Source organism: Geotrypetes seraphini, chromosome 11, assembly GCF_902459505.1.
Source record: "Geotrypetes seraphini chromosome 11, aGeoSer1.1, whole genome shotgun sequence".
NCBI lineage: Eukaryota > Metazoa > Chordata > Amphibia > Gymnophiona > Dermophiidae > Geotrypetes > Geotrypetes seraphini.
In genome coordinates, this window is record NC_047094.1 from 125,434,589 (window position 1) to 125,462,565 (window position 27,977).

A 27,977-nucleotide genomic window follows, 5' to 3' on the forward strand; every position below is an offset into this window, starting at 1 on the left:
GATCTATGTGCATGCACTGCTTTCAATGCATATTCATTGGGGAAATCCTGAAAACCCGACTGGATTACGGCCCTCGAGGAGGGACTTTGACACCCCTGCTCTAGACCATATCTTCAAAAAGATATAAACAGGATGGAGTCAGTCCACTGACCGGTTAAATTGCGGGTAGCTGGCTAACCCCAAATATTCAACAGGAGATAACCAGTTATAACATAAAACCAAGAATATACTTACTGGGTCAGACCAATGGTCCATCAAGCCCAGTAGCCCATTCTCATGGTGGCCAATCCAGGTCACTTGTACCTGGCCAAAACCCAAGGAGTTAGCATGTAACCATGAGCTAACTATCTCAGGGGCATTTTGGTGTTGGGTCAAAGTTATGCCCCGATATTCAGCGCTGACTGGGCAAGGATAGCACACAGATAGGACAGATATTTATGTGCTCCTATCTTTATGTGCTATCCAGTGCCTGCTTAGTGCTGAATATCAGCTTAACCGGGATGCGTTAGCCAGCCAGCGAAAACCAGATATTCAACATTGCGTGCTGGCATTGAATATTCGGGAGTGAGTGTCAGCAGCAGGTGATTACCACACTGCCTGTTACTGGCTGAAAATCACCCAGATAATACCCTACTTGTCCTTGGAGAAAGCAAAGTTATTTACCTGTAACATGTGCTCTCTAAGGACAGCAGGGCATACCTTCTCACCTCCCCTGGGATGCTCTATACTTTTTTTATCCAACTGCATGAATCGGACAGACAGGAAGGCATTTGTGCATGTACAGTCGGGCCAGCCAAAGGCTTCTAAAAGATGTAGAATACTTGTCAGTGACTGTATTGGGGCTCTGTGGATGACATGACAAACTTGTGAGAACATATGTCCTGTTGTCCTTGAAGAACACCTGTTACAGATGAGTAACTCTGCTCTGCTGCTCTTGGAAGTGCAGGATTCTGGGAAATAAGGAAGGACAGGGCTTAGAGGACTTAGGCTACTGTTGTCCTTGGAGAAATACTGCTTTTGGTGACTACCACAGGTCTCTCAGAAAAAGCTACTGTTGACCTTGAAGGTGCAGAGGTCAAAGAAGGAGGCTACTATTGTCTCTTGGGGTAGGGCTTAGGGAATTAGGTGTGGTGGTCAGAGAAGTGTACTGGTGACCCTGGAAATGCAGGGGTTGGAGGAGTGGGATTGCATTTTCTGGTAAATGCATGGCTTGAGAGAGTAGGATGTCATTGTCCTTGGAGATAAAGGTCATGGGTAGATGTTGAGAAGACTGCCATATACGTTATTACTCTTGCTTTCTTTCACAGGAAGCCATGTCTGTGCAAAATGAGGAGGATCGATTGGTCCGTGTGCATGATGTCATACAGCAGTTACCTCCTCCCCATTACAGGTACTGAGATGAGGTCACTCTTAACAAGGTCATTACAGAAACTGAACTGAGGGCTCACCTACCCTAGGTTTCTGTTTTCATGGACACTACAAAAACAGCATGGACGCAGATTTCTTAGTAACTGTGTGGCTTGTTGTTGATTTCAGCATTAGTTTTATGGTGATGTCTGGGTCAATATTAAGCCACCATGGTCAGCATTGTGGCTTTTTTTTTAATGGTGGTTCATTTTTTTTAAACATTGGCTGTGGCAGTCAAAAAATATCCCAATATTCAGGCTAATATCTGAATAAAGGCTGAAACTTATCCAGATAACGGCAATATTGTGTGCTATCTAGATAAATACATAGATAGCATTCTATCTGTTTTAATTTATGTGGATAAGTTACCTGGATAGAACACGACATTGCCATTATCTGGATAAGTTTTGGGATCACTCTGACATTATTTGCATATTACAGAGGCGGTTTGTAAGGATATTCATTGGCACTGTCTGGCTAGTGCTGTGAATATCCTAACTTAGGACCACTTATCCAGAGAGCATGTCATCTTTAACCCCTAGCTAAGGCCAGGTACTCACTTCCCAACTGAAAGTAGATGGATGACTGAGTTGGCAAGAGGCTGGCTACCCGACAGAAATCCTAGTGTGGGATTTGAGCTCAGGCCATGGGCACAGATTGCAGGCAATCTACTGATTTCATCATGAAGTCTCAGTCTGATAAGCATCCCCAAATCTTCATTTCCATCAGGTTCTCTCCCTTTGCTAATCAGAGCTGCAGTTTCAGAGAAACTCTGTCCCTCCTTTCCTCCTGCTCTTCACTAATGAAAACTGTAGTCACTCATAGACCTTTGTCTTAGGCTGCTTATGGTAAAACAATTTTTATTGATGCCAATAACATAGCTTGTACAAGAAAACAAAAACTTTCGTCATGTGCAGAGTAATATCGGAAAAAAAAATAAAGACAATTTCAACAAGTCATCAAATATTTCTGAACAAAACTGAGCAACCCCCCTTCCCTCCGACTTGTGATCCTAATTTTGGAATAACAAACGGCTTAATACAGGCAGAAGTATACAATAAACCAATAAAGGCCTGCATAGGGAATCCACTCCACTATCTGACTAAAACTCTAACCCAACCTCCCAAGCCACCCATGTACAATACAGCTCCACCATCTGCTGGGTACAGGATTTTCCCCTACCCATCCCCTTCAATCCTGTCCCTTATCTCGAAATCCAACATAACAGAGCTAAACGATTCTGCCCCCCTATCATTTTCCCCTTCCTTTCCCCATTCCACCCTTCATTGAACAGAGAAATGGCTAGTCCAAAATATGCAACAGACTATGCCCTCTTGGATATAAGGATTGAACATAAGGGTCTCAAATTTTCAAAAATATTAGCTTCCTTGCTCAGGGCCCCCTGGTATCTCAGGCTTCCCAGGTTGCCAGTTGATGTAATTAGTTATATCAAAAGGCCGGAGGGTCTGCCACCATCCAGTTTTGCAAATTATATTTTTGGGCCAGTAGGCATATTTTCCAACATTAGGTCAAACTTGAAACTTGAAATCATTGTTAAGTGCTCAGTTCAAAACACCAAACGTGTCTTATTCAGGTGTAATTGTAAACATCATAACACCCACTTGCTTGCCTTATTCATAATATATATTAGATGTCAACTCAAAGATCTTATCCAATCAGCCTTTCAGAAAAAAATAATATATATATTTTTCACTTATCTTAGTAATTGAAATGACCGATGTGTTCTTCAGGCAAATGAGTCAGGCACGTGAAACACGATCGGTGTCGAGGAAGCAATGGAAGTTATAACAGCTGATTTGGACAGTTTTTGGTTTTCTTTGTTACTTTGTTGGAGTAAAGGGTTTTTCAGGTATTTTTTGAGAGCACTTGGATATCATCCAGCAGCAGTAACTTGAACTTAGAACCCTCTATGACTCATTTGCCTGAAGAACACATCAGTCAGTTCAATTGCTAAGATAAGTGAAAAATATATATATTTTTTTCTTGCTGAAAGACTGATTGGATAAGATCTTTGAGTTGACATCTAATATATATTATGAATAAGGCATGCAGGTGATTGCTATGATGTTTACAATTACACCTGAATAAGACACATTTGGTGTTTTGAACTGAGCACTTAACAATAATAAGAATAATTAATTAATTCTCTTCCATTGTAGGGTGAACAATTTAGTTGTTAATTTACATTTTTATTTTCACATTTTTGATGTAGTATCTGAATTCCGATTTAAATTATTAAGTCGTAGGGAATTCAATATTTATTTTGTTGTTTCCTAAGAAGTTTTTCATTTGATTTTCAAATGTACTGTCTGCCAGCCCACATTTTTAGACAGGTGGGTGTCTGAGTGCCCCCACTATAAAATAGTTGATTTCGTATAAAATAGGCTCTCAGCAGTACTCTATAATAAGTGTCCCATAACCAAGCACTCTGTGTCAAAGATGGTATATAGACTTGAGAGTAGATAGTATATCCCATTGTCCCAAGTCCACATTCATATATCTTGGGCTGTTTAATTCAGGGCTGTTCTGGGCTAAAGAGTGAAGATGTGATGAGAATGACAGCAGCTGGCAGAACTGGAGCATTGAAGTGAAGTAGCTTTGACCAGAGATCTAGTGGCTTGGTAACATGCAGACAAGCACAGGTCTTGATTCTCTTCCTGTTCTTCTTCTACTCTTAAACTTCTACTGCTGCAACAGGAGTATAACGAGTGTAAAACACAAAGGACTCGCAGCCTGGGCTCTGACGTGTTGAATGGTATTTATTATGTACCAAATTGGAGCTTGGACCATGGGGCCCTTGCATTCGTCCTACTCCTCCTACACATTTGGCAATCAGCATGACAGCAGAGGATTAAGAGCAGAAAGCTAGGCAAAAGATTGTGCCTGCCTGTGCAAAACTATCTCAATTCAGCTGCAAAGCAGGGACCCCTTGTAATCATAGGATCCAGGATAGTTACCCTATTTGCCTGCTTTCCCTCTCTCATAAAAGCTGAGGCTGTGACTCTGATCAGTGGCTTATCAAGGGCGAGAGGCGACCAGGATGGTGGTGTCTCTCCCCCACTCCCCAGCTCCACACGCTTCTTCCCTGCGTGTACCCCCTTTCCTTCCATGTACCTCTTTAACCTTCCCAGCGCGAGCAGCAGCATCACCAACTTGCTGCCTGCGTCGGCTTTCCCTTTGATGTCACTTCCTAGGGGCGGGTCCAGAAAGTGACATCAGAGGAAGACTGACACTGGCACAACAGCAAGTTGGGGATTGCTGCTCATGCCAGGAACATTACAGAGGTATGGGGGAAGGGAAACGGTGTGCTTCAGTGGGGGGGGGGGAAGAGGAGGATGGGTGCTGGTGCCCCTGCCACGACGGTGCCCAGGGTGGACTGCCCCCCCACTTAAGCTTTTTACCTATGTGGATAACATTTTTATATTGATCTAGATTTTCTCAAATATTACCAATTTAACTTTTAAAATAAACCACTGTATTTCCAAACTTCAAACTTGGGCTATGTCTGTCCAGATGAAGTTAAATGCAGCCAAAACTTCTGTGGTTAGGCCCAAAACTGGACTATCTTCCTTCCACTGTACTTCTGGATTCTGGAACCTCCCTACAAATTGAGTTCTCCTCCAAGATTTTGGGAATACTTTTTGACTCTTCCCTTATCTTTAAGGATCAAATAAACTCTCTGGTTAATAAATGTTTTTCAGTTTACGAATGCTGAGGAAGGTTAGATCTCTTTTCCATCAATGTCATTTTTCTGTCTTGGTCCAATCAATTATACTATCTCGGCTAGATTACTGTAATGTTATCTATCTTGGCATCACAAAGATCTACCTCCAAAGACTACAGTTGATTCAGAATACCGCTGCGAATTTGATTTATGGAAAAAGCAAATTCAACCACCTGACTCCTTTGCTTTTGAGTCTTCATTGTCTCCCGGTTTATCTCAGAATCCAGTTTAAATGTATATGTATTATTTTTAAAATTGTATATGGTATTTTTATTCCTCTTGTTCCTCTTCTATGGAATGTGTATAGATTTTCATATGCGAGAGGCACTCAACGAATTAAACTTTCCCTCCCTTCAAGGAAAGGAATTAAAGGAGTCAAGAATTTCAGCCTTTCTCTGGCTTTTGAATTTCCCCAATTATGGAATGAACTTCCTTTAATTTTGAGGTGTCCCAGCTCTTTCCAATCTTTCCGTAAATCTTTAAAAACTTTTCTATTTGCTAAACATTTTGAAAATTAATCCCCTTATATTTTAGCAGATTTTTAAACTTATTGTTAACCGCGTCGAGCTTCCTCTGGTTGAAGACCTAGTATATAAAGTTAAGTTTTAGTTTAGTTTACTACATTACTTGACTCTGATATACCTTGGGGGTTGTTTTTTTTCAGAACCCTGGAATTCCTCATGCGGCATCTAGCCCGTCTGGCTACACACAGCCTGGACACCAGCATGCATGTGAAGAACCTTGCTATTGTGTGGGCACCCAACCTCCTTCGGTAAGAGTGATCTTGTTACTGTATGTACTTTCACTCTGGCTGGGATTGGTGGATGAGTGGGTTCATTATATAGTAGTCATTTTACTTCCCAAAAAGTCTTTATAAAATTACTCTATAAGTGGCCAAACTTTCCGATACAAATAGGTATCAAATAATGTCTACGCACATGATGAAGTCAGAAAAACATATACAACTAAGCAAATCTGTCAAATGATCTTCATCTTCTAGTACACAATTCCAGGACAAATAATATAAAACAAAACAAATGAACAACCCCCCTCCCATATGAACATACCATTCCCCCTGAGGATCAACCCTGCAGAACTATGAACAATCAACTAGATTCTCAGGCCTAGGAATATATCAAGCCAGAAGTGCATCAGGGGTAGTGAACTTGCTACACAGAGAGATGGCCCACAGTCCTACTTAACACTTCTTTCACTTTCACAGGTCCATGGAAATTGAGTCAGTGGGGCTGAATGGAGCTGATGCATTCCAGGAAGTGCGAGTGCAGTCAGTAGTGGTGGAATTTCTCCTCAATAATGTGGACATCCTCTTTAGTGACAAGTTCACCTCTATTGGGAAGGATGGCGCAGGTAAGGTGTAGGAGGTAGGTAGCATGCTGTAGAGCAGGGATCTCAAAATCCCCCCTTGAGGGCCGCAATCCAATCGGGTTTTCAGGATTTCCCCAATGAATATGCATTGAAATCAGTACATGCACATAGATCTCATGCATATTCATTGGGGAAATCCTGAAAACCCGACTGGATTGCGGCCCTCAAGGAGGGAATTGAGATCCCTGCTGTAGAGGAACAGGAGATTTTGGGTTCCAAAAAGGCTACTGTGCTTGAACGTTCCTTCATCCTTTCATCCTGCTGCCCATTTCTTTTCTCCTTCTCTCCCTGTTCCACTGTCTGTTTCTTATACTTGTTTCCCCTGTTTGCACATTTGTGTCTTTCCTGTTCCTCTTTTTTTTGTAGGGTATCTGTGTTTCTCCAAGGATAAGCAGGCATTATATTTTCACACTTGGGTAGTGTCATCCATGGAACTGCCAAGTGCAATGTCATTTTAAATCTTTAGGCAGTGCTCGCACCATGCTCATGCAGGTGCCTTTCCACCTAATTTTGGCACATGGGACCATGTGTTCTAAATTTTCTGCAGAGCTGAGAAGCTGTAATTTCAGTCTCTTCCCAATGCACCAAACTTTTGAAGATTTTTGTGCCTTCCCAGTATTAAAATCTTATTGTTTTCTTCATAATTCTTCATTTTTATCGTTCTGCAGTACTTTTTATTGAGTTTCATCAAACTCTGTCAATTTTTGATTTTTTGTCCTTTGGGTGACTTCAAGGCCTTTTTCCTTCCAGGGAGCATTGATGTATTTCAATATACTTTACCCAAGCTCCCCAGGCCATCAAGCCTTTTGTCTTTGCATCAGCTGTTTTTACCTCCATATCGGAGAGTGCTGAGTAGCTTTGAGAAATGTGCTCAGTATAATCGGTCCATTTCATGCTCGACCCCCCATAATTGCTGTATTCAGTGTCTGGGTCCAGACCATTGGGACACTTGTTATGATATATGCATATGCAAAAGAGGTCACTAAAAGACCAAAAGATCCAGTGTGATTAACCTTTCAATTTGGGATCAATATTGACCATGGTGGGGGATTTGGGAACCTGCATCAACACCGGCCTTGATATCGACTCTGTGTGCATGAATGTCGCATAGAGAGTGCCAACAATTGGGCTTTCTTCAGAGACAAGACTCAACATCATCTTTATCCATGCCTCATGCATAGAGGGATACTTCACATATGAAAAGTAAGAAACGTAAACATTCCTCCCCTTCTAGGCTTGTCCATCTCCTCAATGCATCATTGCACTGTGGGTCACTAGTCATCACTGCAAATGTCTCTTCCTAGGTGTGCCTCGACATTGAGGTCTCCTGTGCCCAGACAACTGGCACTGCAGACTGCTTCTACACCACTGTCTCTTCAGGTGCAGATGCTGACTCTTCAGGAGGTGATTCGGGCTATGCTCAAACAAGAGCTATTGGGGTTAATGTATAGTCATCACAAGCTTTAAAGGCACCAATGCCTGCCTCAGTCCAGTCTAAGAATACATTGATGTGTTGATTTGAGGGTGAGATCACACACATCTGCTCGATGTCAAGCATCGGGCTCAACACGGACCTATTTGGCACATGCGTTATCATCGACTCCTGCCTCATACACTCAATGCTTCTTTTGATGCACGCTTCCTGCTTCACCTTGAGAGAATATTTTCAGAAATCTGATTCAGATTTCTCCAACCACTCAAATGAGGAACTCCCAGACTTGTCAGCGGAAGAATCCTATGGCATACCTTCTGATTCCTCTCCTCCATCTCAAAGGTGTGTCTCTGTCGGAATGCAGCTCCCTACTATTCAGGGTCAAACTTTTCTATCCAAGTAAAGGGTTGACAATCTTATTCACCCATGTCAGACAATATCCACCCTCAAATGTATTTCCCAGAAGCCAGATGTTGCGTCTTCTCTATCATATGGTATCGATGATTTTGTGACCCCAATAATATGTCTTCTCTTCAGAATCCCATAATGGACTCTTAACAATCCAATGATCCCAGGCCACAGGATCCTTTTCTGTTTTGATACATGTGACTCTGGATCTACATCGCTCTCTCCAGTGGTGGCCGGTAGCACACAACCGTACTCAGGGACTACCTTTCCAGCCCCTTCAGTATAAAAAACTCCTAACCACAGATGTCGCAGTGCCGGGTGCAGGAGCTCATCTATATGATCTCCATACTCAGGGAGTTTGGTCTCACCAAGAACAAAACCTGCATATTACTGTTCTTCAGTTATGAGTAAAGGGCAATACTCTCAAAACATTCCAGGGCCGTCTACACCAGAGGTTCTCAACACGCAATGAGCGTACTCTTAGGGGTAAGCGAGCCACTTGTTGGGAGTGTGCACTGCGCTGGTCTCCCTTCCTGCTTAATGGCCGCTGGGGATCCCATGCCCTCTTTCATGCCTGCCAGCTTCCGCCGAAGCCACCGCCACCGCTGGAAATCCCATGCCCTCCTTCCTGCCTGCTCCCCTCCGCTGACATCTGAGGGAAGCCTTCCGGGTCAGCGGGGGATCCTAATTACCTCCTTGCAGATGGACTGCTGCTCCTTCCTGCTTTCAATGGCACTTGTTGCAGGGATGTGGGCAGCCACTGCACGTGGCTGACCTGGAAGCCTTCTTTCTGACATCAGAGCTTGGGTGGGGGTATGCGGTTGATATTTGTTAGACTTAGGAGGTACTTGGATTGAAGAAGTTGAGAAACACTGGTCTATACCAATAGGTAGTACTCCTACGTACAGACAACAAAGATGCTGTGTTTTGTCTGAAGAAACAAAGGGGAATGAGATTTCATCCCCTTTGTATGAAAGCAATCAAAATTTGAACTTGGGCAATTGCTTGTGGAATAATTCTCAGAGCAGTTTATTTGGCAGGGAAGCAGAATGTTCTGGCAAACAGATTGAGCAGGCTTCTTCAGCCTCATGAATGGTCTTTCAGCATATCCACCTTATATCCGGCAGTGGCAGCAATTCTCAAAAGCTGCATGCGGCTAATCTGGAAGTCTCCCCTCTGCTGGGTATTGCACCCACTGACTCAACTTCCTGTTTGGGTGGTATGTGGCAGAGGAAAGGCTTCCGAGTTAGCTGCAAGCAGTGTTTGAGAATTGCTGCTACTAGGGGGCGTGGCTTGGCGCACGCACAAGATGGAGGTGTGATCGCACTGCAACAAACTGAGCAATAATAATACCTTCCGCCTTTTTTTTTTAACCCCAGCAAGTGTTTTCTGATTTAAGAAGATGGCTAGTACATATATTATACACTTGTATGAAATGAAAATGAATAAAGATTTGGAAAAAAAAGAGAATTGCTGCTACTGCCGGCAAGCCCTTCCATAGAAAAATATGTGAAGCGGGGGAGGGGGGAGATTGGTAGAGAATGCATGGAGGGAAAGAAAGGGGCTGCACGTGGGGGAGGTAAGAGAGAGGGATATTGCTTAGGGTGGGGTGTGACGGAGAGATGCTGCATGGGGTGGTGTAGGGGAAAAGAGGGAGAATTGTTTGACATGGGGTGGGAGGAAGAGATATTGCATGGGATGTAGGGGAGGAGAGGAACATTTGCTGGACGTGGAGTTGGGTGGGAGGTAGAGATGCTGCATGAGGTGTAGGGAAGAGAGAGGGAGAATTGTTTGACATGGGTTGGGAAAAGGGAAGATCGTTAGAGTTGGGGTTGTAGAACTGGAAAAAATCCCACCTTTTAAATATACTTAGACTGAACACAGGCTAGTGTATATTTATTTCCATAGGGTACGAGGGAGAGATGCAAGAGGGGGAAGGAGCAAGAGAGGGAAAAATGTTAGATGTGGGGGTGAGGGGAGGAAGGGATGCTGCATAGGGAGGGGGGAGGAAAAAAGAGAGATGTTGGAACCATGGCACAAGGAAGTTAGAGGAAATAAGAGAGGTTGAACATGAAGGTAAAGAAGAAGAAAGAGATATGCACAGGAGTGGGTGGGGAGAAAGAGGGAGATGGATCCAGGAACAGAAAGGAGTATGGGTGAGATGCTGAACAATTGGAGGGAAGGATAAAAGAGGGAGAGGTGCTGGACATGGGGGAGGGTATAGGAAGGAAGAGAAGAGAAAAGTGACAGGAAGAGGCAAGGGGAAGGAAGGGACAGGGAGATATCAGGGTAGTTTATAGTTTATTTATTTACAGCGCATCTTTAACAAGGATGGTGATGGGAGAAGGAGATGGCTAGAAGGATGGAGGGAAGAAGAAGCTGGAAATTGAACTATGTGGGAGAGGACAAAGGGGGGTGGGAAGAAAACAAATGAGAAGAGGATAGTGATTACATGGGGCAGAAATGGTAATAGGGAATTGATTGAAGATGAAAGGGAATGAAAGGTTAGATGAATGAGTGAGATGGGGAATGGGAGAGCTAGTGGGTGAGCAAAGGAGATTTTTAAAAAATATGTAACAGAAGTAAAAAAGAATGAGAAAAAGGGTGAAATTTAAGTGAACAGAGAAGCATTAAAGATAAAAAGAAGAAAGAGCTAAAGAGCTAAAGATCAATATATCAAAGGTAGGTGTTATGAGGGAACAAAACGAGAGAGGAACAACTTGAGAATTAGCAGAAGAGAAACAGGAAAGCAGAAAAGAGAAACTGGAACTAATATGATGGAATAATTAAATGTCCAGATAAAGATAGAAAAAAGCATTAATTTTGAATGTATGAAATGAAATGTTAACTTTGGGAAATGTGCATAACAGATGTCTTTGTATTATGTTCAGTAGTAAAGGAAATACATTTCTATTATGATTTCTCTAGAGTTGTAGTACATGCCAAGTTTAACTTCCTTGGGTTCCCAGTTAAATTTTTGGGATCATTTGTTCTGTGTTTGGTGAGGATCTGATGGTATGATAGTAATAACAGGTAGGGAGATTGGAGGGGAGGCAGGAAAGTAAGGGGATTAGGAGGGCCCCCCTTTATTTTTTGACCTGGGCCCCCTGATCCTTGCTGTAGCTGCTAGGGATCTCCAAGCATCGCCAGCTGAGGATCTCCTCCAAAGGCAGACAGAATTCCCTTTGATCACGTAACACCTTCCTATCGACTTCTACACTGGTTGTCGATGGAGGCATGTGTGAAATTCGAGTTTGGTTGTTTTTGCTTCAAGGTACTTTATGGCTTAGCCCCAAAATATATAACAAGACTTTTTCTCTTTCACAACCAACAGACATAGGCGAAGCTCACACCCGAACTTTGTTTCTCCACCGGTTAGAGGTTGTAAATTTAAATGTCACCACCAATATCTTTTCTCACATCAAGCGGCACTATGGGGTAAAGATCTAGAACAATTACTCGTGCCTACTATTTATAGGGAATTCAGGAAACGCCTAAAAACACATCTGTTCCTGAAATACTTAGGAAACCAACCTATGCAATCTTAGTCCTCAACAAATGATCTCTAGAACTGTTAATCACCAAGTCTGTACTTTGTTTATTCCACTCAATCTGTAACATCTTTAATCATTGTAAACCGCAGAGAATTTCATGGTCCTGCGGTATATAAATTGTTATTATTATTATTATTATACTAAACTCTTCAGCACCATCCTTGCATAACTATGCATGTTTGGGATAATAATAATAACTTTATTCTTATATACCGCAATCCCACAAGCAGTTCAGAGCGTTTTACAAAGGAAGAGACTGCATACAGACAGTGATATTACAAAAAAACATCAGTGGCTCAGAGATTTTGCTGCTGTCTGCCAAACTTGGTAAAATAAAGTTTTGGCCACCTTTAGGGAAAACCTTCAGCTGCTCTGTAGAATCTTTTCACTTCCTGAGCACCAATTTTCCCTCTAGCCCAGTGGTCTCAAACTTGCGGCCGGGGGGCCACATACGGCCCGCCAGGTACTATTTTGAGGCCCTCAGTATGTTTATCATAATCACAAAAGTACAATAAAACAGTTTCTTGATCATATCTCTTTAGCTATAAATGACAATATTATTAAGACTTAGACAAAAGGAAAGATTTATAAACTATAAAGAGTTTTACCTCATGCAAAATTGTCATTTCTTTAATAAGACATTAACTATTTTTTTCTGAGGCCCTCCAAGCACCGACAAATCCAAAATGTGGCCCTGCAAAGGGTTTGAGTTTGAGACCACTGCTCTAGCCCTATTGGGTTTCACTAGGATCATGTTTATTCAGTATTAAACCTCTTCCAGAGTCATGATCCTGGCAACTGGAGAGTCCCATATGTGAAAATATAATGCATGCTTGTCCTCGGAGAAAACAGAGATACTTGCCTGTAGCAGATGTTCTCCGAGGACAGCAGGCATATATTCTCACAACCCGCCCACCTCCCCGGTTGGCTTCTTAGCTCTTTTTTTACTGAACTGATGATCCTGTGTGCTGACTTTGTATGGGAAGGCGCTGCCTAAAGATTTAAAGTGACAGTGCACTTGGTAGTGTCTGTATTAGGTTCCGTGGATGGTGTCACCCACATGTGAGACTATATGCCTACTGTCTTTGAAGAACACCTGCTACAGGTAAGTAACTCTGTTATCTCTCTCTCACTCTCTGCAATTTCTTTGTCTTATATTTTCTCTTTCTTCCCTTTCTTTGCCTATTTTCATTGGCATTTCTGCCATGGGCTTCAACATCGCTGTCTTGGCAACACTTGGGTGCTTACTGCATGTTGGAGATTTCAGCACATGCAATGTCTGACACTGAAGTATGAAATCAGTAGACACTATCCCAGGCGGATCTCATAATGCCCCATTCTTTAATTTTAAACACTTCACCTCCCTCTCTTCCAGTGCCTCCACTGCATGTGCGAAAGATGTCACGTCGCTCTGAGAAACGCAAGCTCCTGACGCTGCAGGAGGCACTGAGTAAAGTCCAGCAGAGGCAGGAGAAAGAGATCCAGGATTGGGTATAACCTAGAGAACAAAACCAACGGCTGTGCCTGACTTTTACTACATGTTCTCTAAATGGTACCAGCTTTGGATGATCATTGTAGTGCATGCTGGCCCAGAAGTGGAATTTTGCTTACATCACCAGCACCTGCCTCAGCAGGAAGACAAAATCTGGGAAAAATATTCTGACAAATACCCTAGATTTGTTTGTTTTTTCTCATATGTCCAGTTTGGAAATATAACTTATATATCAGACTCTTAGTAAAGTGATGGAGATAAACTGATTTGGCTGAGGTCTCCCTCATGACCAGTAACTGGTAGGAGCAGCAATGGGACCATGAAACAAAACTGAAAGCTTGTGAGATGATGTCTCTTATGGCATAAAAGAATGTTAAATTTTCTGATAACTGAGAGATGGGAAATGGACAAACTAGAACCAGTGATTCACTGGAAGTCCCTGTAACCAGCTACAGCAAATATTTTGGTCATTAAATGCTTTAATTTCACCTTTGTCTCCTTTTATTCTCATTTTGATTTCTTTCTCTGGCAAGGTATAGTAGGGTTAAAGTAACACTGGAGTGGTAATAGGAGGAAAAAGAGCTTCCTATATTTGGAACCACTTCTTTAGTCTAGCAGCATACTCGCTCCCAATCCCATCCCTTCCTGCATTTTCAATCAAAATATTGTTGGTTCAGATCCTGAGATCCCTTGTTGGAAGTTGGGGCTGTAGTGCTGGGTGGCCCTCACATGTGTAATATTGCACCCTACATCCAAGGATTCCCAGCCGAGTCACTCTGCATTTATTAGGTGTAAGCAAACTGTTGGGGAAAGCAACAGGAAGAGGCTGGCTGGTTGGCGCCCACCAAAGGCACTGAAAAGCTAATCCCGATTCCAGGTTCCCAATGGCAGACTCTTGTGAAACAGGGCATCTCTGAGATCACTCTTGGTGAAGAAGGTAACTGGAATTTTGCAGCTTCTTGCTGGCAGCACCCTTCTTTACGCTTCCTAATTCCAGCTGTATAGATCTGGGGAATTTGCTGCTCAGTCTTTTAGCTAACCTTCAGCAATGCCTTTACAAGCAAGAGGCCACTTGCTTTTGCTCTGGCTTTGAATAACTTTCTTTGCAGTCTCTCATTTACCCAGCATCCTTTGAATTGAAGGATGCTTTAGAATCTGTGCAATACCAATACCCACATCGTGCTGCATCTGCTGCTCTTCTCTGCAAAATGCCCTGATTCTGTGCTGCTCTTTGACCTCGCTGCACAATGCGCTAGATCTGTGCTGCTCTCTGGCCATTTCACTGTGCAGTGCAGTGGATTCCTACTGCTTTTTAATCACCTCGCCACACAGCATGCAAGATCTACGCTGCTCTTTGGTCATCTCATTGCACAGTGCCCTGAATGCCTGCCGCTCTTCGATCACACAGGTGCACAGTATGCTAGATGTGTGCTGCTCTTTGGCTGTCTCGCTGTGCAGTGCACTGAATGTGTGCTGCTGTTTGATCTCGCTATTCAGCATGCTATGTTTTGCCCTCTGATCCTTCTCGCTACACAGCATCTAGAAACAGATTCAAAGCAACAGAGGCAACTTTCAAGACGAAGCTTTAGCATTTCTGTTCTCTCGGCTCAAAGGACTGAGAATAGTATTAAGAATTACTTTCCAGGCAGCTACGTTGATATTGGTTGTCTCACAGGAATGATGTTTTTTTATTATTTTGTATAGTGTTTGTTTATATTGTGCAATTTATGTATACTTACCTGTTAACTGCCATGAACTGTGCGAGACAGCGGGTTATAAATAAATTTAAAATAGTTCTATTGATTAATTGTCAATATTGATCACGGTTAACATGCAAACTATAGCACCTACACACACGTTACATAGATTGTGAGCCCGCCGGGACAGATAGGGAAAATGCTTGAGTACCTGATTGTAAAAACCGCTTAGATAACCTTGATAGGCGGTATATAAAATCCTAATAAACTTGAAACTTGATCCTTGTAGCGATTAAAAGCAATTGAAATTTTTAACATCACTAATTCTAACTATTTCTTGTGCTTAACAGTTTTGGTAATAAATAAATAAAAGAAACTCTTAAAAGCAGATTGGTTCCTTTGAACAAGATCAAATGCTCTTAGAGTTGTAAACACAGTTACACCTCTCTAACATGCTGCCTTTCGAAGACAAAGATTGTGTACAAGTGTTTCACAGGAAGTAACTCCTCCTTTTCCCTTCTAGGCCGCTGTGCTCTGTCCAGACCGAAATCACTCCTGGTGAGCTGCACCCGGCTGTTGAGCCTGGAGGAGGCCCAAGCCAGAAGCCAACAAGCTCTCCTTACTGGCTCTTGTGCTGCCCAGGGAAACATGTTGGAGCCAGAGAGGGGAGGAGGAGACAGAGGCACACCCGTGAAATACCACACAGTTATAGAACTCCCGGATGAGAGGTAAAGGCTGAGAAGGTCCATCACTGGCCTAATTGTGAGTGTAGCATGAGGGTGATTTAACTGAGTGACAGAGAGCTGCCTCATTCAAGTGTCCTAAACTCGGAGCACCCCTCTCTTTCCCTGCTTTGTCCAGACGCTTCTTTATCTCGGGACAGCCCTCGTCCTCCATAGTTTTCATCCTCAGATCCCTGGATGAATGACCTCTCCCTTCTCTTTCCTCCCCAATACTCTAGATCCTCAGATGATGATACTCTACACAGGTTCTACGAGGGGTCGCTGAAAAGTTCTCAGCCCAACCAAGAGAATGATGTGGAGCCATAAAACTTTCAAGTTATTCCACACTTTTCATTTCAATGATACGAAATAAAACGAAAAGTGGTAAGAAAAGTATGGAATAACTTGTAAGTTTCATGGTTCCACATCATTCTCCTCTTGGTTGGGCTGAGAACTTTTCAGTGGCCCCTCATGGAATAGCCCTCTTTTCCTATTCCCTCCTAGACCTAGGGATGTCCCTCTTTTTGATCTAAGGACACCCATCTCTCCCTTTCCTTGATTTCAGAATGTCCCTCCCCAGATTTTTTAGTACCCACCACCCAGATTCTAGGGTGCTGCTTGTTCCCTGTCTTCCTCCAATCCCGGAATATCACACCACCTTTCTTCCTCTGCTGGGTCCCAGACCATCTCTTTACCTTCCCTCCCCCTCACTTATACCTGTAATTCTTCATCTATGAATTCCCCCCTCCCCAAAAAATAAAATATATTATGCCGACACAAGCAAGGTTGGAAAATTGCTATTTTTAGTAAGCAAGATAAAATTCACACTCATTAATATGTAAAATAATATAAATGTGTGTGATTTTAGAAACCTTGCAGCAGGATTTTTTTTCTAACTCTCTTCATAGGATCTACCTCTGAGCTCCTGTAGATTAAGGACTGTGCATGTTATGTTAGTGCCTTTTTGTGGCTCAGCAGGGACTAGGTGGCATTCATTAGAGTAAAGGTGTTAGGCCGATACTCAAGGACTGGACAACACATTAATCTTTTACCTGCATATATTTTTTAAAATCTAGGGGTGATGGGCTGTTTCACCCTAGTACTATCTGCATAGTTGGAGGCAGGCCAGGGTAAAGGCAGACTAAAATAATTATCTGGACAGTGATGCTATTTAGCCACTAAATGGATAATTTATATGTTTAGTTTAAGCAGGCTTAAACTCAATGTAGTATCAGTGTGGTCACAGCAGAATCCCTATGTTCAGTGCTGCTCCCTCTATGTATAATGGTGTTGAATATACAGATTATTAGTGCTTAGAAAGAATGGAAGAGGCGTGGCAAAAACGTAGAGAGCTGCTATCTAAGAAGGAAGAGCTGTACTATTTGATCATTAGGATCTGCAACAGAGCCAGATTACTCCAAGTCATGTGGGACTGATCAAGCCAGCCCCGATTTTACCTCCACTTGTGGTTTTTGCTCATCTTAGAAGAATTAGAAGTGGAAGTCTATGGATACAATGGCAGCAAAACTAGGGCTGGCCCAGCTTCTCTTTATGACCTGGAACCATCCGATGTTCCTAACAACTAAATAACCCAAACCTTTCCTTGAATGTTGCTTGGACCTTCTCCAGTATTTCTACAGACAATTCAGAGATGTCTCTGTGTGTATTGTCTGGAAACTAAGGCATTTATCTCTTTTCACCAATTCATCTTAAGTTTTGACACCTTGGCAAACATAATGATGCTTGCCGAGCCCTCTTACATGTCTCTCAACTCAGCAGGGCCATTATGCTTCTGTGTACAACCTCTTCTTTCCCCTTCAGTTATCCATGTACGGGTTTAAGATTCTTGCTGTATGTATTTAGGCCTCTCTATCTCTGAATGTGGGGTATATCTGTGGGTACTAAGTTAATATCTCTGTGGGTATAAGGCATATTCCGCCTTCTGTTAACATTGGGTCTGTCTGTCCTCACAAAAGTGTGGTAGTGGGAGGTGTGGAAAAGGATAGAGAGCATTTTTAGTGTGTGGAAGGAGCTGGATGCATCTGGATTTGTAATGTGTCTGGATGTGGAGACTTTAACCCTTCTATTCCAATCTCACAGGAGAAAACCACGAAAAGCATCAGGTGGCAGCTGGAGGTTGTTTTTTGCACTAGGGAAAACTCCAGTTTCCTTACGGAGGAAATCACGCCTTGGGGACCTCTTCAGCGTGGGAGAGTCCCCAGCAGGTGAGGAAGGGGTGGGACAGGGATTGCGCCCTGGAAGAGCCTCTTGCAAACGTTTTCTTGACCTATCTTCTCTTCCTCCGTTGTAGGAGCAAGAGCAGAAACTGCGACACTTCGATCAGCAAAGAGTGAGGAGTCTCTGTCTTCCCAGACAAGTAGCACAGGTAACAGTGCAGACAGGAGGCTCATCTAGACAGTGAGAGCCTGTGTCTGGGTCTCTTGTGCATCCCAGAAGAAGCCCGGCTTCTTTTCTGCCTTATCCTCCCTGTTGTTGACACTATTAGATATATTGCGGCATATTTTCAAAAGGTTTGTCCAGATAACTTTAAACTGGGTATTTAGCCCATACAGATTCCTGCTGTTTATCTAATTTAAAGTTGACAGTCCAGTTGTTGCTACAAGGGTGATTGACCTACCAATCTGAGACATCACTTCTAGGCTGGTGGCATCACAGGTAGCACAGCAGGTTCATCACTTGACGTGGTCCATCACTTGAGAACTGATTTGTTGCAGTTGTGTGAAGAACCTGTTGCTTTACTGCTTTTTTACCTATCTGCATTTTATAATGCTTGGTTTATGATTATTGTTCTTGATGTGGTAGGGAATTGTTTTAAGATTTATCTGTTCTGTGTTTGTTTATTAGAACTGTAATCCCTTTGCAGCTTTTATTGAAGGGGATGGATAAGCATATGTATTATATTTAGTTCCTTTCAGTCTATTACAACAAGTCTAGACACATAAGAATAGCCATACTGGGTCAGACCAATGGTGTACGGCAAAAAACAAAATAGTAGCAACGTTCCATGCTACTAATCCCAGGGCAAGCAGTGACTTCCCCCATGTCTGTCTCAATAGCAGACTATGGACTTTTCCTCCAGGAACTTGTCCAAACCTTTATTAAAGGAGAAGGAAGAATTTTTCTTGTTTAGAAGAATTTAACTCCTGGTTTTCTTTTCTTTTTTTTATTTATTTATAGAAGTCTTAAGAATACAACAAGCAGTGATCAATGTGCAAACAAACATAAGTGTAACGATAACATATACATAATAAAAAAACACCTGAGCTAACAATAGCTAACAGCAGCTAATGCTGTACTTTTGATTTTTGTATGAAAGTTTTCTAAAAGAAAAAACCTCCCCAACCCCACTACCCACACCAACAGTCTTCCTAGAAAAATAGGTAATGGTGCACTGCAAAATATATCGGAGAGAATCCAAACAGCCTTGTGGGAAAATTAACCAATAAGATGCCAAACTTTTGTAATCCATTCTGTTAAGGAAGGTACAGTAGGATGTTTTCAATGTTTGGCTAAGTTCAAGTGAACTGCGTGGCAAACCTGTTGAATCAGCAAAGATTGTTTACAAGTCAGTCCAGGCGATTTTGTCCCAAAAAGAAAAACTGCAGGATGCCATTTAATGGGACGTCCAATCCAGCTTTGCAGATGGTGGTGAATAGATTTCCAGTAAGCCTGAGCTTTACAACAAGTCCACCAGAGATGACCCATATTGCCTTGGTCTGGGCAGCCCCTCCAACAAGTAGAAGAAACTATCGAAAACTTATGATGCAGTCAAGCTGGAGTAAGATACCAGTGATATACCACTGTAAACATCACTGCCACTAAGGATTTGAATAATGTCTTCTCTATCACTCTCCTGTCATCATTTCCCAGTACCACCCCAGCTCCCTCTCCCAGTTTACTCTATGGAAGGTATAGGGAGGAGAACGAGAAGCTAAATACTTCATTAAGCAAATGATAAGGCCTCTTGTGCTCCTTGAATCTTCAGAGATCTTCCAAGAAGGAGTCATCTCGCAGCACAATGTTATGAATATTAGGCTGAGTAAGAAAATGTATAAGTATAAGCATACACATTATTGGGCAGAAGATGATATTCTTCTCTCGGAGTTGTAAAGGGGACAAACAAATTGGTTATCTTCATAGAACTGGCCCCACATATCCAGACCAGCCCGGTACCAATGAGCAAAGATAGCACTATGCATCCCAGGAGGAAAAAGAGGATTAGATGCTGTAAGGGATTGACATGATAAAGCAGATTCAGGAGAAAAAGGCGAGCCCCAATAATAAAAGGCAGAGTATATAGGAGGCGGCAAACCTGTGGGGATATGTCTAAATTTATGAGGAAGCCACAGAAGATGTTTAAACTTATGTGCGCCCTCTTAAGTCTATTCCACAGTTTGTGTGTGCCCGCCTGAAACCGTTCAAAGGCCGCTTTAACCTGTGCCGCCTTGTAATACCGGAAAACATGGGGCACACTGAGTCCTTCTTTACGTTTATCTTTATATAAGAAAGTGCGAGGAAGCTGAGAGCGCTTATTATGCCAAACAAAATGAATGAATCGATCTTGTAACACAGACAAGAAATCTCGAGTAAATTTAAGAGGGAGCACTTGAAACAAAGCAAACAGGGCAACACACTAATTTTGATAATAGCTATTCCATCAAACCAAGACACGTCAGTAGAATCCCAATGTTCCAAGTCTTTACGAAGGTCTCTAACCAAGGCAGAATAATTAGCGGAAAATAAATCCTCAACCCTTTCAGTCAATTGTACCCCTAAGTACTTTATGCTATTTGTAGCCCATTTACTATGAAAATAAGGTAGACGTAAGAGTGGGCAACCACCCTATAGCAAGGCCAAGCATCTACCTTAAAGCCTGAGACTATCACATAAGCAGAAATCTCCTTCATAAGATTTGGGAGTGAGACAAAGGGGCGAGTGAGAGAGAATAAAACATCAGCAAACAAAGCCAACTTAAATTCCATCACCCACCTGAATTCCTGCACTATCCGGATTGGCACAGATTGCCGCCACAAGGGTCCCATAGCCAATGCAAACAACAGGGGAGACAGAGGGGTAGCCCTGTTAGGTGCCCCTAGTTACTACCATTTATACGTATACAAGCAACTGGAGAATGGTAGAAAACTTACTTATCTACTGACAAAATTAGGGACAAATCCAAATTTATGTGAAGTGCTGTCTAGAAGGGGCCAATGGACCCCATCAAATGCCTTCTTCATGTCCAATCCAAGAAAGCAGGCTGAAGTCCTTTGTTATGGGAGAGATATGTAAGGCCTGATGGTGAGTGATAAACCCCATTTGGTCTGATTGTATCAAGTCTGGGAGAACAGTGGTCAGACAATTAGCTAGAACCTTGGCCAGGATCTTGACATCTGTATTAAGAATACAGATAGGACGTTAAGAAACATACTCTGAATGGTCTTATTCCGGTTTTGGGATAACCACAATCAAAGCCTCCATCATAGAAGGTAATAAATCCCCCCTTCACGAATAGACTTAAGGATCAGAGTGAGAAAAGGAGCTAAATCTGTTGCAGAAGTCTTATAAAATTCATTAGAAAAGCCATCCAAGCCCAGAACTTTACCCATGATGAGACACTTCAGGACCATCTGGACCGCTTTAATGGTAATAGGGGCTTCCAACATGGAAAAGTGTGCTGGGGATAGCACAGGAAGATTAATATCTGCCAAGTTTGGGCAGACTTAATGGACCATTCAGGTCTTTATCTGCCATCATTTACTTTGGCCTAGATTCATTAAACTTACTGATCTTGTAACGATGGTCGAGTGCGATCGTTCGTATTCCCCGATCCGATTCACTAAACTGCTGTCTGATGAATCTCCTGTCCGATCAGATCCACCCATGCAAATTAGTAAAACCCCATGCAAAATAGCCAAGCGATTAATTCACTAACAATTGTTTGGCTATTTTGAATCAGGTTTTACTATTCTAAAACCCGACTGCTGCAAACCTATCGGTAACATCTATCGATAGGTCTGCCTGTTTTTTTGTTCATATTTTTTTTTAATGGCACTAATATTTTGCGTATATTACACTCGCTCACTGGAGGCCTATGGAGTAGGAGGGACTGAGCACCCCTCCGGCCCCCAACTTTTAAAGATACAGGGAGGAGGGTAGGCCAGGCCAGGCTGATGGCGGTGGGGGGGGGTTCCGATGGCAGGAGGGAGTTGACATCCCTCCTGCCATATTCGCATGGGCAGGGAGGGGGGAAGTGTTGGGAAAGTTCGGGGGGAGTTTACAACAGCAGGAGGGAGTTGGCATCCCTCCTGCCATATTCGCATGGGTGGGGAGGAGGGGGGCAGCATTGGGTGGAGTGGCAGGAGGGAGCTGGCATCCCTCCTGCCATTTATGGGGGGTTGCAGGAGGGGAGGATTTTTTTTTTTTTTTTTTTTTTATTGGACAGATATTTTGCATGTGTAATACACGCAAAATATATGTGCCATTAAAAAAAAAAAAAAGAAAAGAAACCCCAGCAGAAGCCCTGATAGCAGTGACAGGAGGCTACTTCTCCTGTCACTACTTTCAGGGCTCTGCCCCGACTCAATCGGTAGGGAGTTTGCATGGAAATGATTTGCACTTCTGTGCAAATCATTTGCATGCAAAAAAAATAGTGAATCAATCGCTGTTTCCAAATCGGCCAGAGAATCGGCCAACAGTGATTGAATCACTATCTTTAGTGAATCTGGGCCATTGTCCACATGGCACCAGTTTAGCAACTACCCTTTGCAAAATCTGTAGCATGTTCAGTAATTTCTCTAACAGCCCAAATAACAAACATAATTATTTAGGAGTGGCAAAATGCGGGGCAGCAAAGAGCAACTGTAGTCAAAGCTAAGCAATGCTGACAGCCAGACAAAGAGCCATCAAAGTGTACTTTTATCTGGAAAAAGGGTGGACAATTTTCAAATAGTCCAATTACCTTAGCAAATGACCTTTGGAAATTGCTCTCGTTATTTGTGTGTGTTATACAAAATTTAAAAAGCATGTTGGGTGGGGGAGGGGAAGAGTGCATATTAGAGATCTGAAAGTTACTAGTTACCAGATGTCTGGATTTACCTGAACATGTCCTCTTTTTAGAGGACTTACTGGGTGTCCGGATGGATTTTAAAAGCCCGGCAGTTAGTCCGAGTTTGGGAAGGCCCTGGCTCTGTTGCAGCTCAGGGCCATGTCTAGAGGGCCTCAGATGTTAGTTTCCAAGTTTATTAAGTATTTGATTAATCGCTTATTCCAAATTCTAAGCGATGTACAAAATATTAAAATATTAAATTACAGTAATCGAAGGGAAACAAACTATATAAATGTGACCGACACAACAAAATGAGATACAGAAGGAATGGGATGGGAAAGAAATACAAATTTAAAAATAGTAAAGAAGACATGTAAGGCAAAAACAATAGGGAAAAGGAGAGCAGTGCGCATCAGAGAGTTTAAAAGCCAGGGTACAATTGAAGCACCTGTTCTAATCCAAATTTCAGGTTTGTAGACCAAATTTAATTTTATTAGTTGTCGAATGCATCTTTAAAAAGAAAGCATTTTAGCTTGCTCATGAATCTATCCAAATTAAGTTCTTCTCGCACATGAACTGGAAGTAAGTTCCACATTTGGGGAGCAGTAACGGAAAAAATAGATTGCCGCCGTGTGTTTATAGTTTTAAGAGAAGGAACAGTCAAGAGATGTTGATCGATAGATCTGAGTAATCTAGAGGAAGTATAGGGAATTAATAATCTATGAATGAAAGCAGGTGTTTTATAAAGAAGGGATTTGAAAGTCAGTAAACTTAATTTGTACGATATTCGGTGAACAACCGGAAGCCAATGCGCTTCCTTGAGTAGAGGAGTCACATGATCAAATTTTTTTAGCATTCATTATGAGTTTGATTGAAGCATTCTGAACAATCTGCAAACGACAAATTTCTTTTAAGGCAATTCCTTTAAACAACGCGTTGCAATAATCAATTTTTGAAATCACTAACGAATGAATTAATATGTTTAGTGATTTGGGGTATAAAAATTTAGACACAGACCGAATTTGCCGTAATCTGAAGAAAGTAGATCTAACAATATTACTAATGTGTTCATGGAAGGTAAGTTTGCTATCAAAAATAACCCCCAGAATCTTAATGCTACAGGTCAATTGCAGGATAGAACCTTTAATAGTAATGGGAAACTGGAGTTTGAGACCTTCTTTCCAAGGGAAGAGCATAGCATTTGATTTGTTGACATTCAGGGCTAATCTATTTGTCTCAAGCCATTGTTGAATAAGATCGAGTTTATTATTAATAGCTGTTGTTTCAGAGGGATTGTTGGAGTCTAACTGGTGTAGTTTAGCAGCTGAATATCATCTGCATAGGCAAAAACATTAAAGCCTAAAGATTGGCAAAGAATCATCAATGGAGCAATAAAAATATTAAACAAAAGAGGTGAAAGGATAGACCCTTGGGGAATGACATACGTAGCTGAAAATCGTTCTGATGTACCGTTGTTAAAGGCAACAGTCGAAGAACGGTTGGTAAAATAGGGTCGAAACCAAGAAAGAACCTGATCAGTAATTCCAATGTAGTGTAGTCTTTCTAAAAGAAGGTTGTGATTGATTGTATCGAAGGCTGATTAAAGATCGATGGAAATGAGAAGAACAGACTTATGATGATCTAAGTAGTAGAGTATAGAAGTGGATATGCCTATTAAGGAATGTTCGGTAGAATGATGCTGCCTAAAGCCCGTTTGATTTGGGTGCAAAATATTAGTTTTCTCAATGAACTCAGATATTTGATTAAAAACTACCTTCTCAGTCAGCTTCGCAAGGAAGGGGATGTTTGCAATTGGTCTATAGTTTGATTTGACCTCAGAGCTGAAGTTAAGATCTTTGATAATGGGATGAATAATAGATTCCTTCCAGGCTAAAGGCATGATACTTTGTTGAAGGCTTTTAGTAAATAATGCAAGAATAAATGGACCAAAAATGGTGAAATATTGTTTAAGGATGAAAGGTGAGATTGTTTCTGCTTGAGAGCCCTTGATGTTAATGGTCTTAATGAGAGATTCAATCTCCTTAAGACTAGGAAGGTTGAATTGAGAGCATTTTGAAGACAATGGAATTGTGTCGGTTTGTTCAGGAGCAGGATTTGAGTTCTGTTGTAAAGTAAGATTCTTCCTGATGGAGTTAATTTTATCTATAAAATGTTTTGTGAGTTCTTGAGCCGTTGGCAGGTTATTATTTGTGTGACCCTGCCTTTTGGTATTAGGATTTATTGATTTTAAGATGGAATAAAGAGCCGAAGGATTTCGAGCTTTGTCAATTAATTTATGTGATGGCATGATGGCATGATGTGTCCTGGTTTTTAAAAAATATATATACAAATATGGTAGCCCTAATTTAGGGGAAACATACAGTTGAAGGTTTACCTTAGGCACCTGGTACTCTCATGTGTTGATCCTGGCAATTTCACAGCTTGGACCACTTTCTACAGATCATCTGTATAATCTGACGCTTGTAAAATATCTTCTCCATTACTCTATTGATAAAGTTGGAATCAAGAGTTGCCCTCAGAATCTTCGTTCAAGTATTTTTTATTGATTTCAATATATTATCAAGTAAAACTTTACAGAAAGCAAATTTAACCAAAGCATATTACAATCATTAAACGATAAATCCATACTTTGCTCAAATCCTCTTTGGATCCAAGAAAGTTACTGGCGAGCAAAAGAAAACTAAACAATACAACAAAGTAATGCTGTTTCTATACCTCGAGAACGGAGTTACATTTTTCTTTTAGAGCTCAAGAATGTAATTTCTCCTTGTCCAGACGGACATAGCCACAAAATTGGTCAAATGTTGAGGCTCAAAGAATACATATTTAGTTGAGTGATAACGAACAATGCACTTACAAGGGTGTCTTAAGTAAAATGTAGCCCCTAGTGAGATGACCCCTGGTTTTAAAAGAAGAAAGTCATGCCTCCATGTAAGGATTGATAGCGCCCCCACAGTGTAAGGTTGTAGGGGTTATGTGAGGTACCCTTACAAATGCCAGGTCCCGAGTTCAATACCTTCACAGAAGATTCACCAGGAGTAGAATCAAATAAGAAACACAGCCAGAGGTGATAGCATAAAGAATGTATTATAGAAATAGGCTTACAGAAAAGTAAGATTCATAAAAGTTACAATTAAGCATTAAAATTAATGAAAGATATAAGTTTTACAATTACAGAGACTGCTTCTGTGTTCTTGTGAATGAGAGAGAAAGGGGGGTGGGGAGGGTGATGTCCCAAGCTTCAGGTTCCAGAGATAGAGAGCAAGAGAAGGGGGTGATGTTGAGAGGGGGCTTTTATAGCTTGCAATCTTATTCTAAATATATAAACTATTGTATTTCCCAGTATCTTTTGTAAACTGTTTGAAACAATGATTAATTTAATTGATAAGGAAGGTGTGATACTTGCAGGCATGGTAGATGGGATTAGTCTCTGGCTTCTTTGTCCCATTCAAGTAGCCTATCTTCTTGATAAACAATCCAGTCTGGCTGGATGCTTAATGTATGTGAATTCTGTGCAGGAGCACAGAATTCTGCATCAACATTCCAGAGTCAGATTGATATAATTTCCCATAGGCCTTTGCTGACATTGGTTAGGGCACCCAAAACTGCTGATTGCTAGCAATGCTAGGGCTGACATACGTTTTTGCGTTTCCCTTGAAACATCAGGGAACATTTGAATTTTACAACCAAGGAATTCCTTCTGTTTATTCTTTAGAAATAGTCTCAATAATCAGGACTTTTCAATAGAAAGAGCCAATGTAACAACTAATGTTGCAGGTGTTGCCCCCTCCGTATCTGACTTCTCCAAAATCTCAGTGATATTCAATGCTTGTCCTTCAGTAGGTTCAGGTTGTTATTGAAGTGAAGTTTTGCTGGGGAGATAATACACTTGAGAGAATGGTGGTAGGTTCTCTTCCTGGACTTCCAATATTTCTATTAAATATCTCCTAAGCATGTCTCTAGGTGTAACTGTAGTTACTCTTGGAAAGTTTATCAGTCTCAAGTTATTGATACGCGCCTGGTTCTCTAATGACTCTACTTTTCTTCAGAGATTCAAATTATCTTTAATTATAATCTCCTGGAGTTGTTTTACTGAAACCATATTCTGCTGAGTCTTTTGAAGTAAATTGTTGGAAGAAGTCAAGTCCAATTTTATTTTATCTAACTCTTCTGAATGGTGAATCAATTTATTTTCAATTTGTTGGAAATTGGGGCTAATTGTCTTCCCAAAATTTGCTACCAGGTCCCAAAGGGCTTCTAAGATCACCTCAGCAGGCCTATCCCAAAAAGAAGCTTGTATTGAAGTGCATAGTCTTTCACCTTCCTTAGAATATCCTTTGTTCCTTCTGAATCAATCCTCCTCCTACTGCTGTAATTCCCACAGAATCTTCTTCAGAGATTACCTGAGCTGTGATCTCCATTTCCAGACTCCCTGCTGTTGAATTGTCCACCTCTGGGAGTAGTACCACCCTTTCCTTCGGGGTTTCCTGGCCCCTGGGAGAACTGGCAGACTGTGGTGGAGAAGGCGGTGCTCTAATCTCCGGGCTAAGGGTGGTGTCAGGCCCAAGAGAAATCCCGCTGGTCTCGCTCACACCTGGGATCCTCAGCGGGCTAGCTTCCGGAGTTATGGACGTAACTCCCTGCATCCTCTGGAGCAAATCTTCAATATTGCCGAGAGTCGGGTCCCCGGAGCGCCGCGAGGTACCTGCAGCGCTCTGGCCTCTCCTCTTCGGCATTACGTCCAAACGAAAATCAGAATTAGGCTGAAAACCCATACTCCCTTACCTAGTATGTTGCAAGCAAGAATTATCCTCACTCATTTCTTCTCTGGGTCTCTATCTACAAAATGGAAGCATCCCACTCAGCACAGTGCAGTTTGTTAGAACATAAAAATAGCCATATTGGGTCAGACAATGGCCTATCCAGATGGAAAATAAGACAAAAAAATATTATATCACTCCATGGTGTGACCTCACTTTGAGTATTGAATGCAATTCTGGTCACCATATCGCAAAACAGATATTATGGAATTAGTTCAAAGAAGAGA

The 27,977-nt window shown here is 41.8% G+C and overlaps 1 protein-coding gene across 7 annotated transcripts in view; it reads left to right on the forward strand.

Moving 5' to 3' along the window:
• ARHGAP33 (Rho GTPase activating protein 33) overlaps positions 1-27,977 on the forward strand; it is a 251,481-nt gene that overhangs the window by 201,489 nt on the left and 22,015 nt on the right. For all 7 annotated transcript variants that reach the window (XM_033962518.1, XM_033962514.1, XM_033962513.1 and 4 more), the window contains 6 exons: positions 1,308-1,390; positions 5,817-5,924; positions 6,375-6,520; positions 15,645-15,849; positions 17,944-18,068; positions 18,155-18,229. In XM_033962518.1, coding sequence (XP_033818409.1) covers positions 1,308-1,390; positions 5,817-5,924; positions 6,375-6,520; positions 15,645-15,849; positions 17,944-18,068; positions 18,155-18,229 — 742 coding nt within the window. The remainder of the gene's footprint in view (positions 1-1,307; positions 1,391-5,816; positions 5,925-6,374; positions 6,521-15,644; positions 15,850-17,943; positions 18,069-18,154; positions 18,230-27,977) is intronic.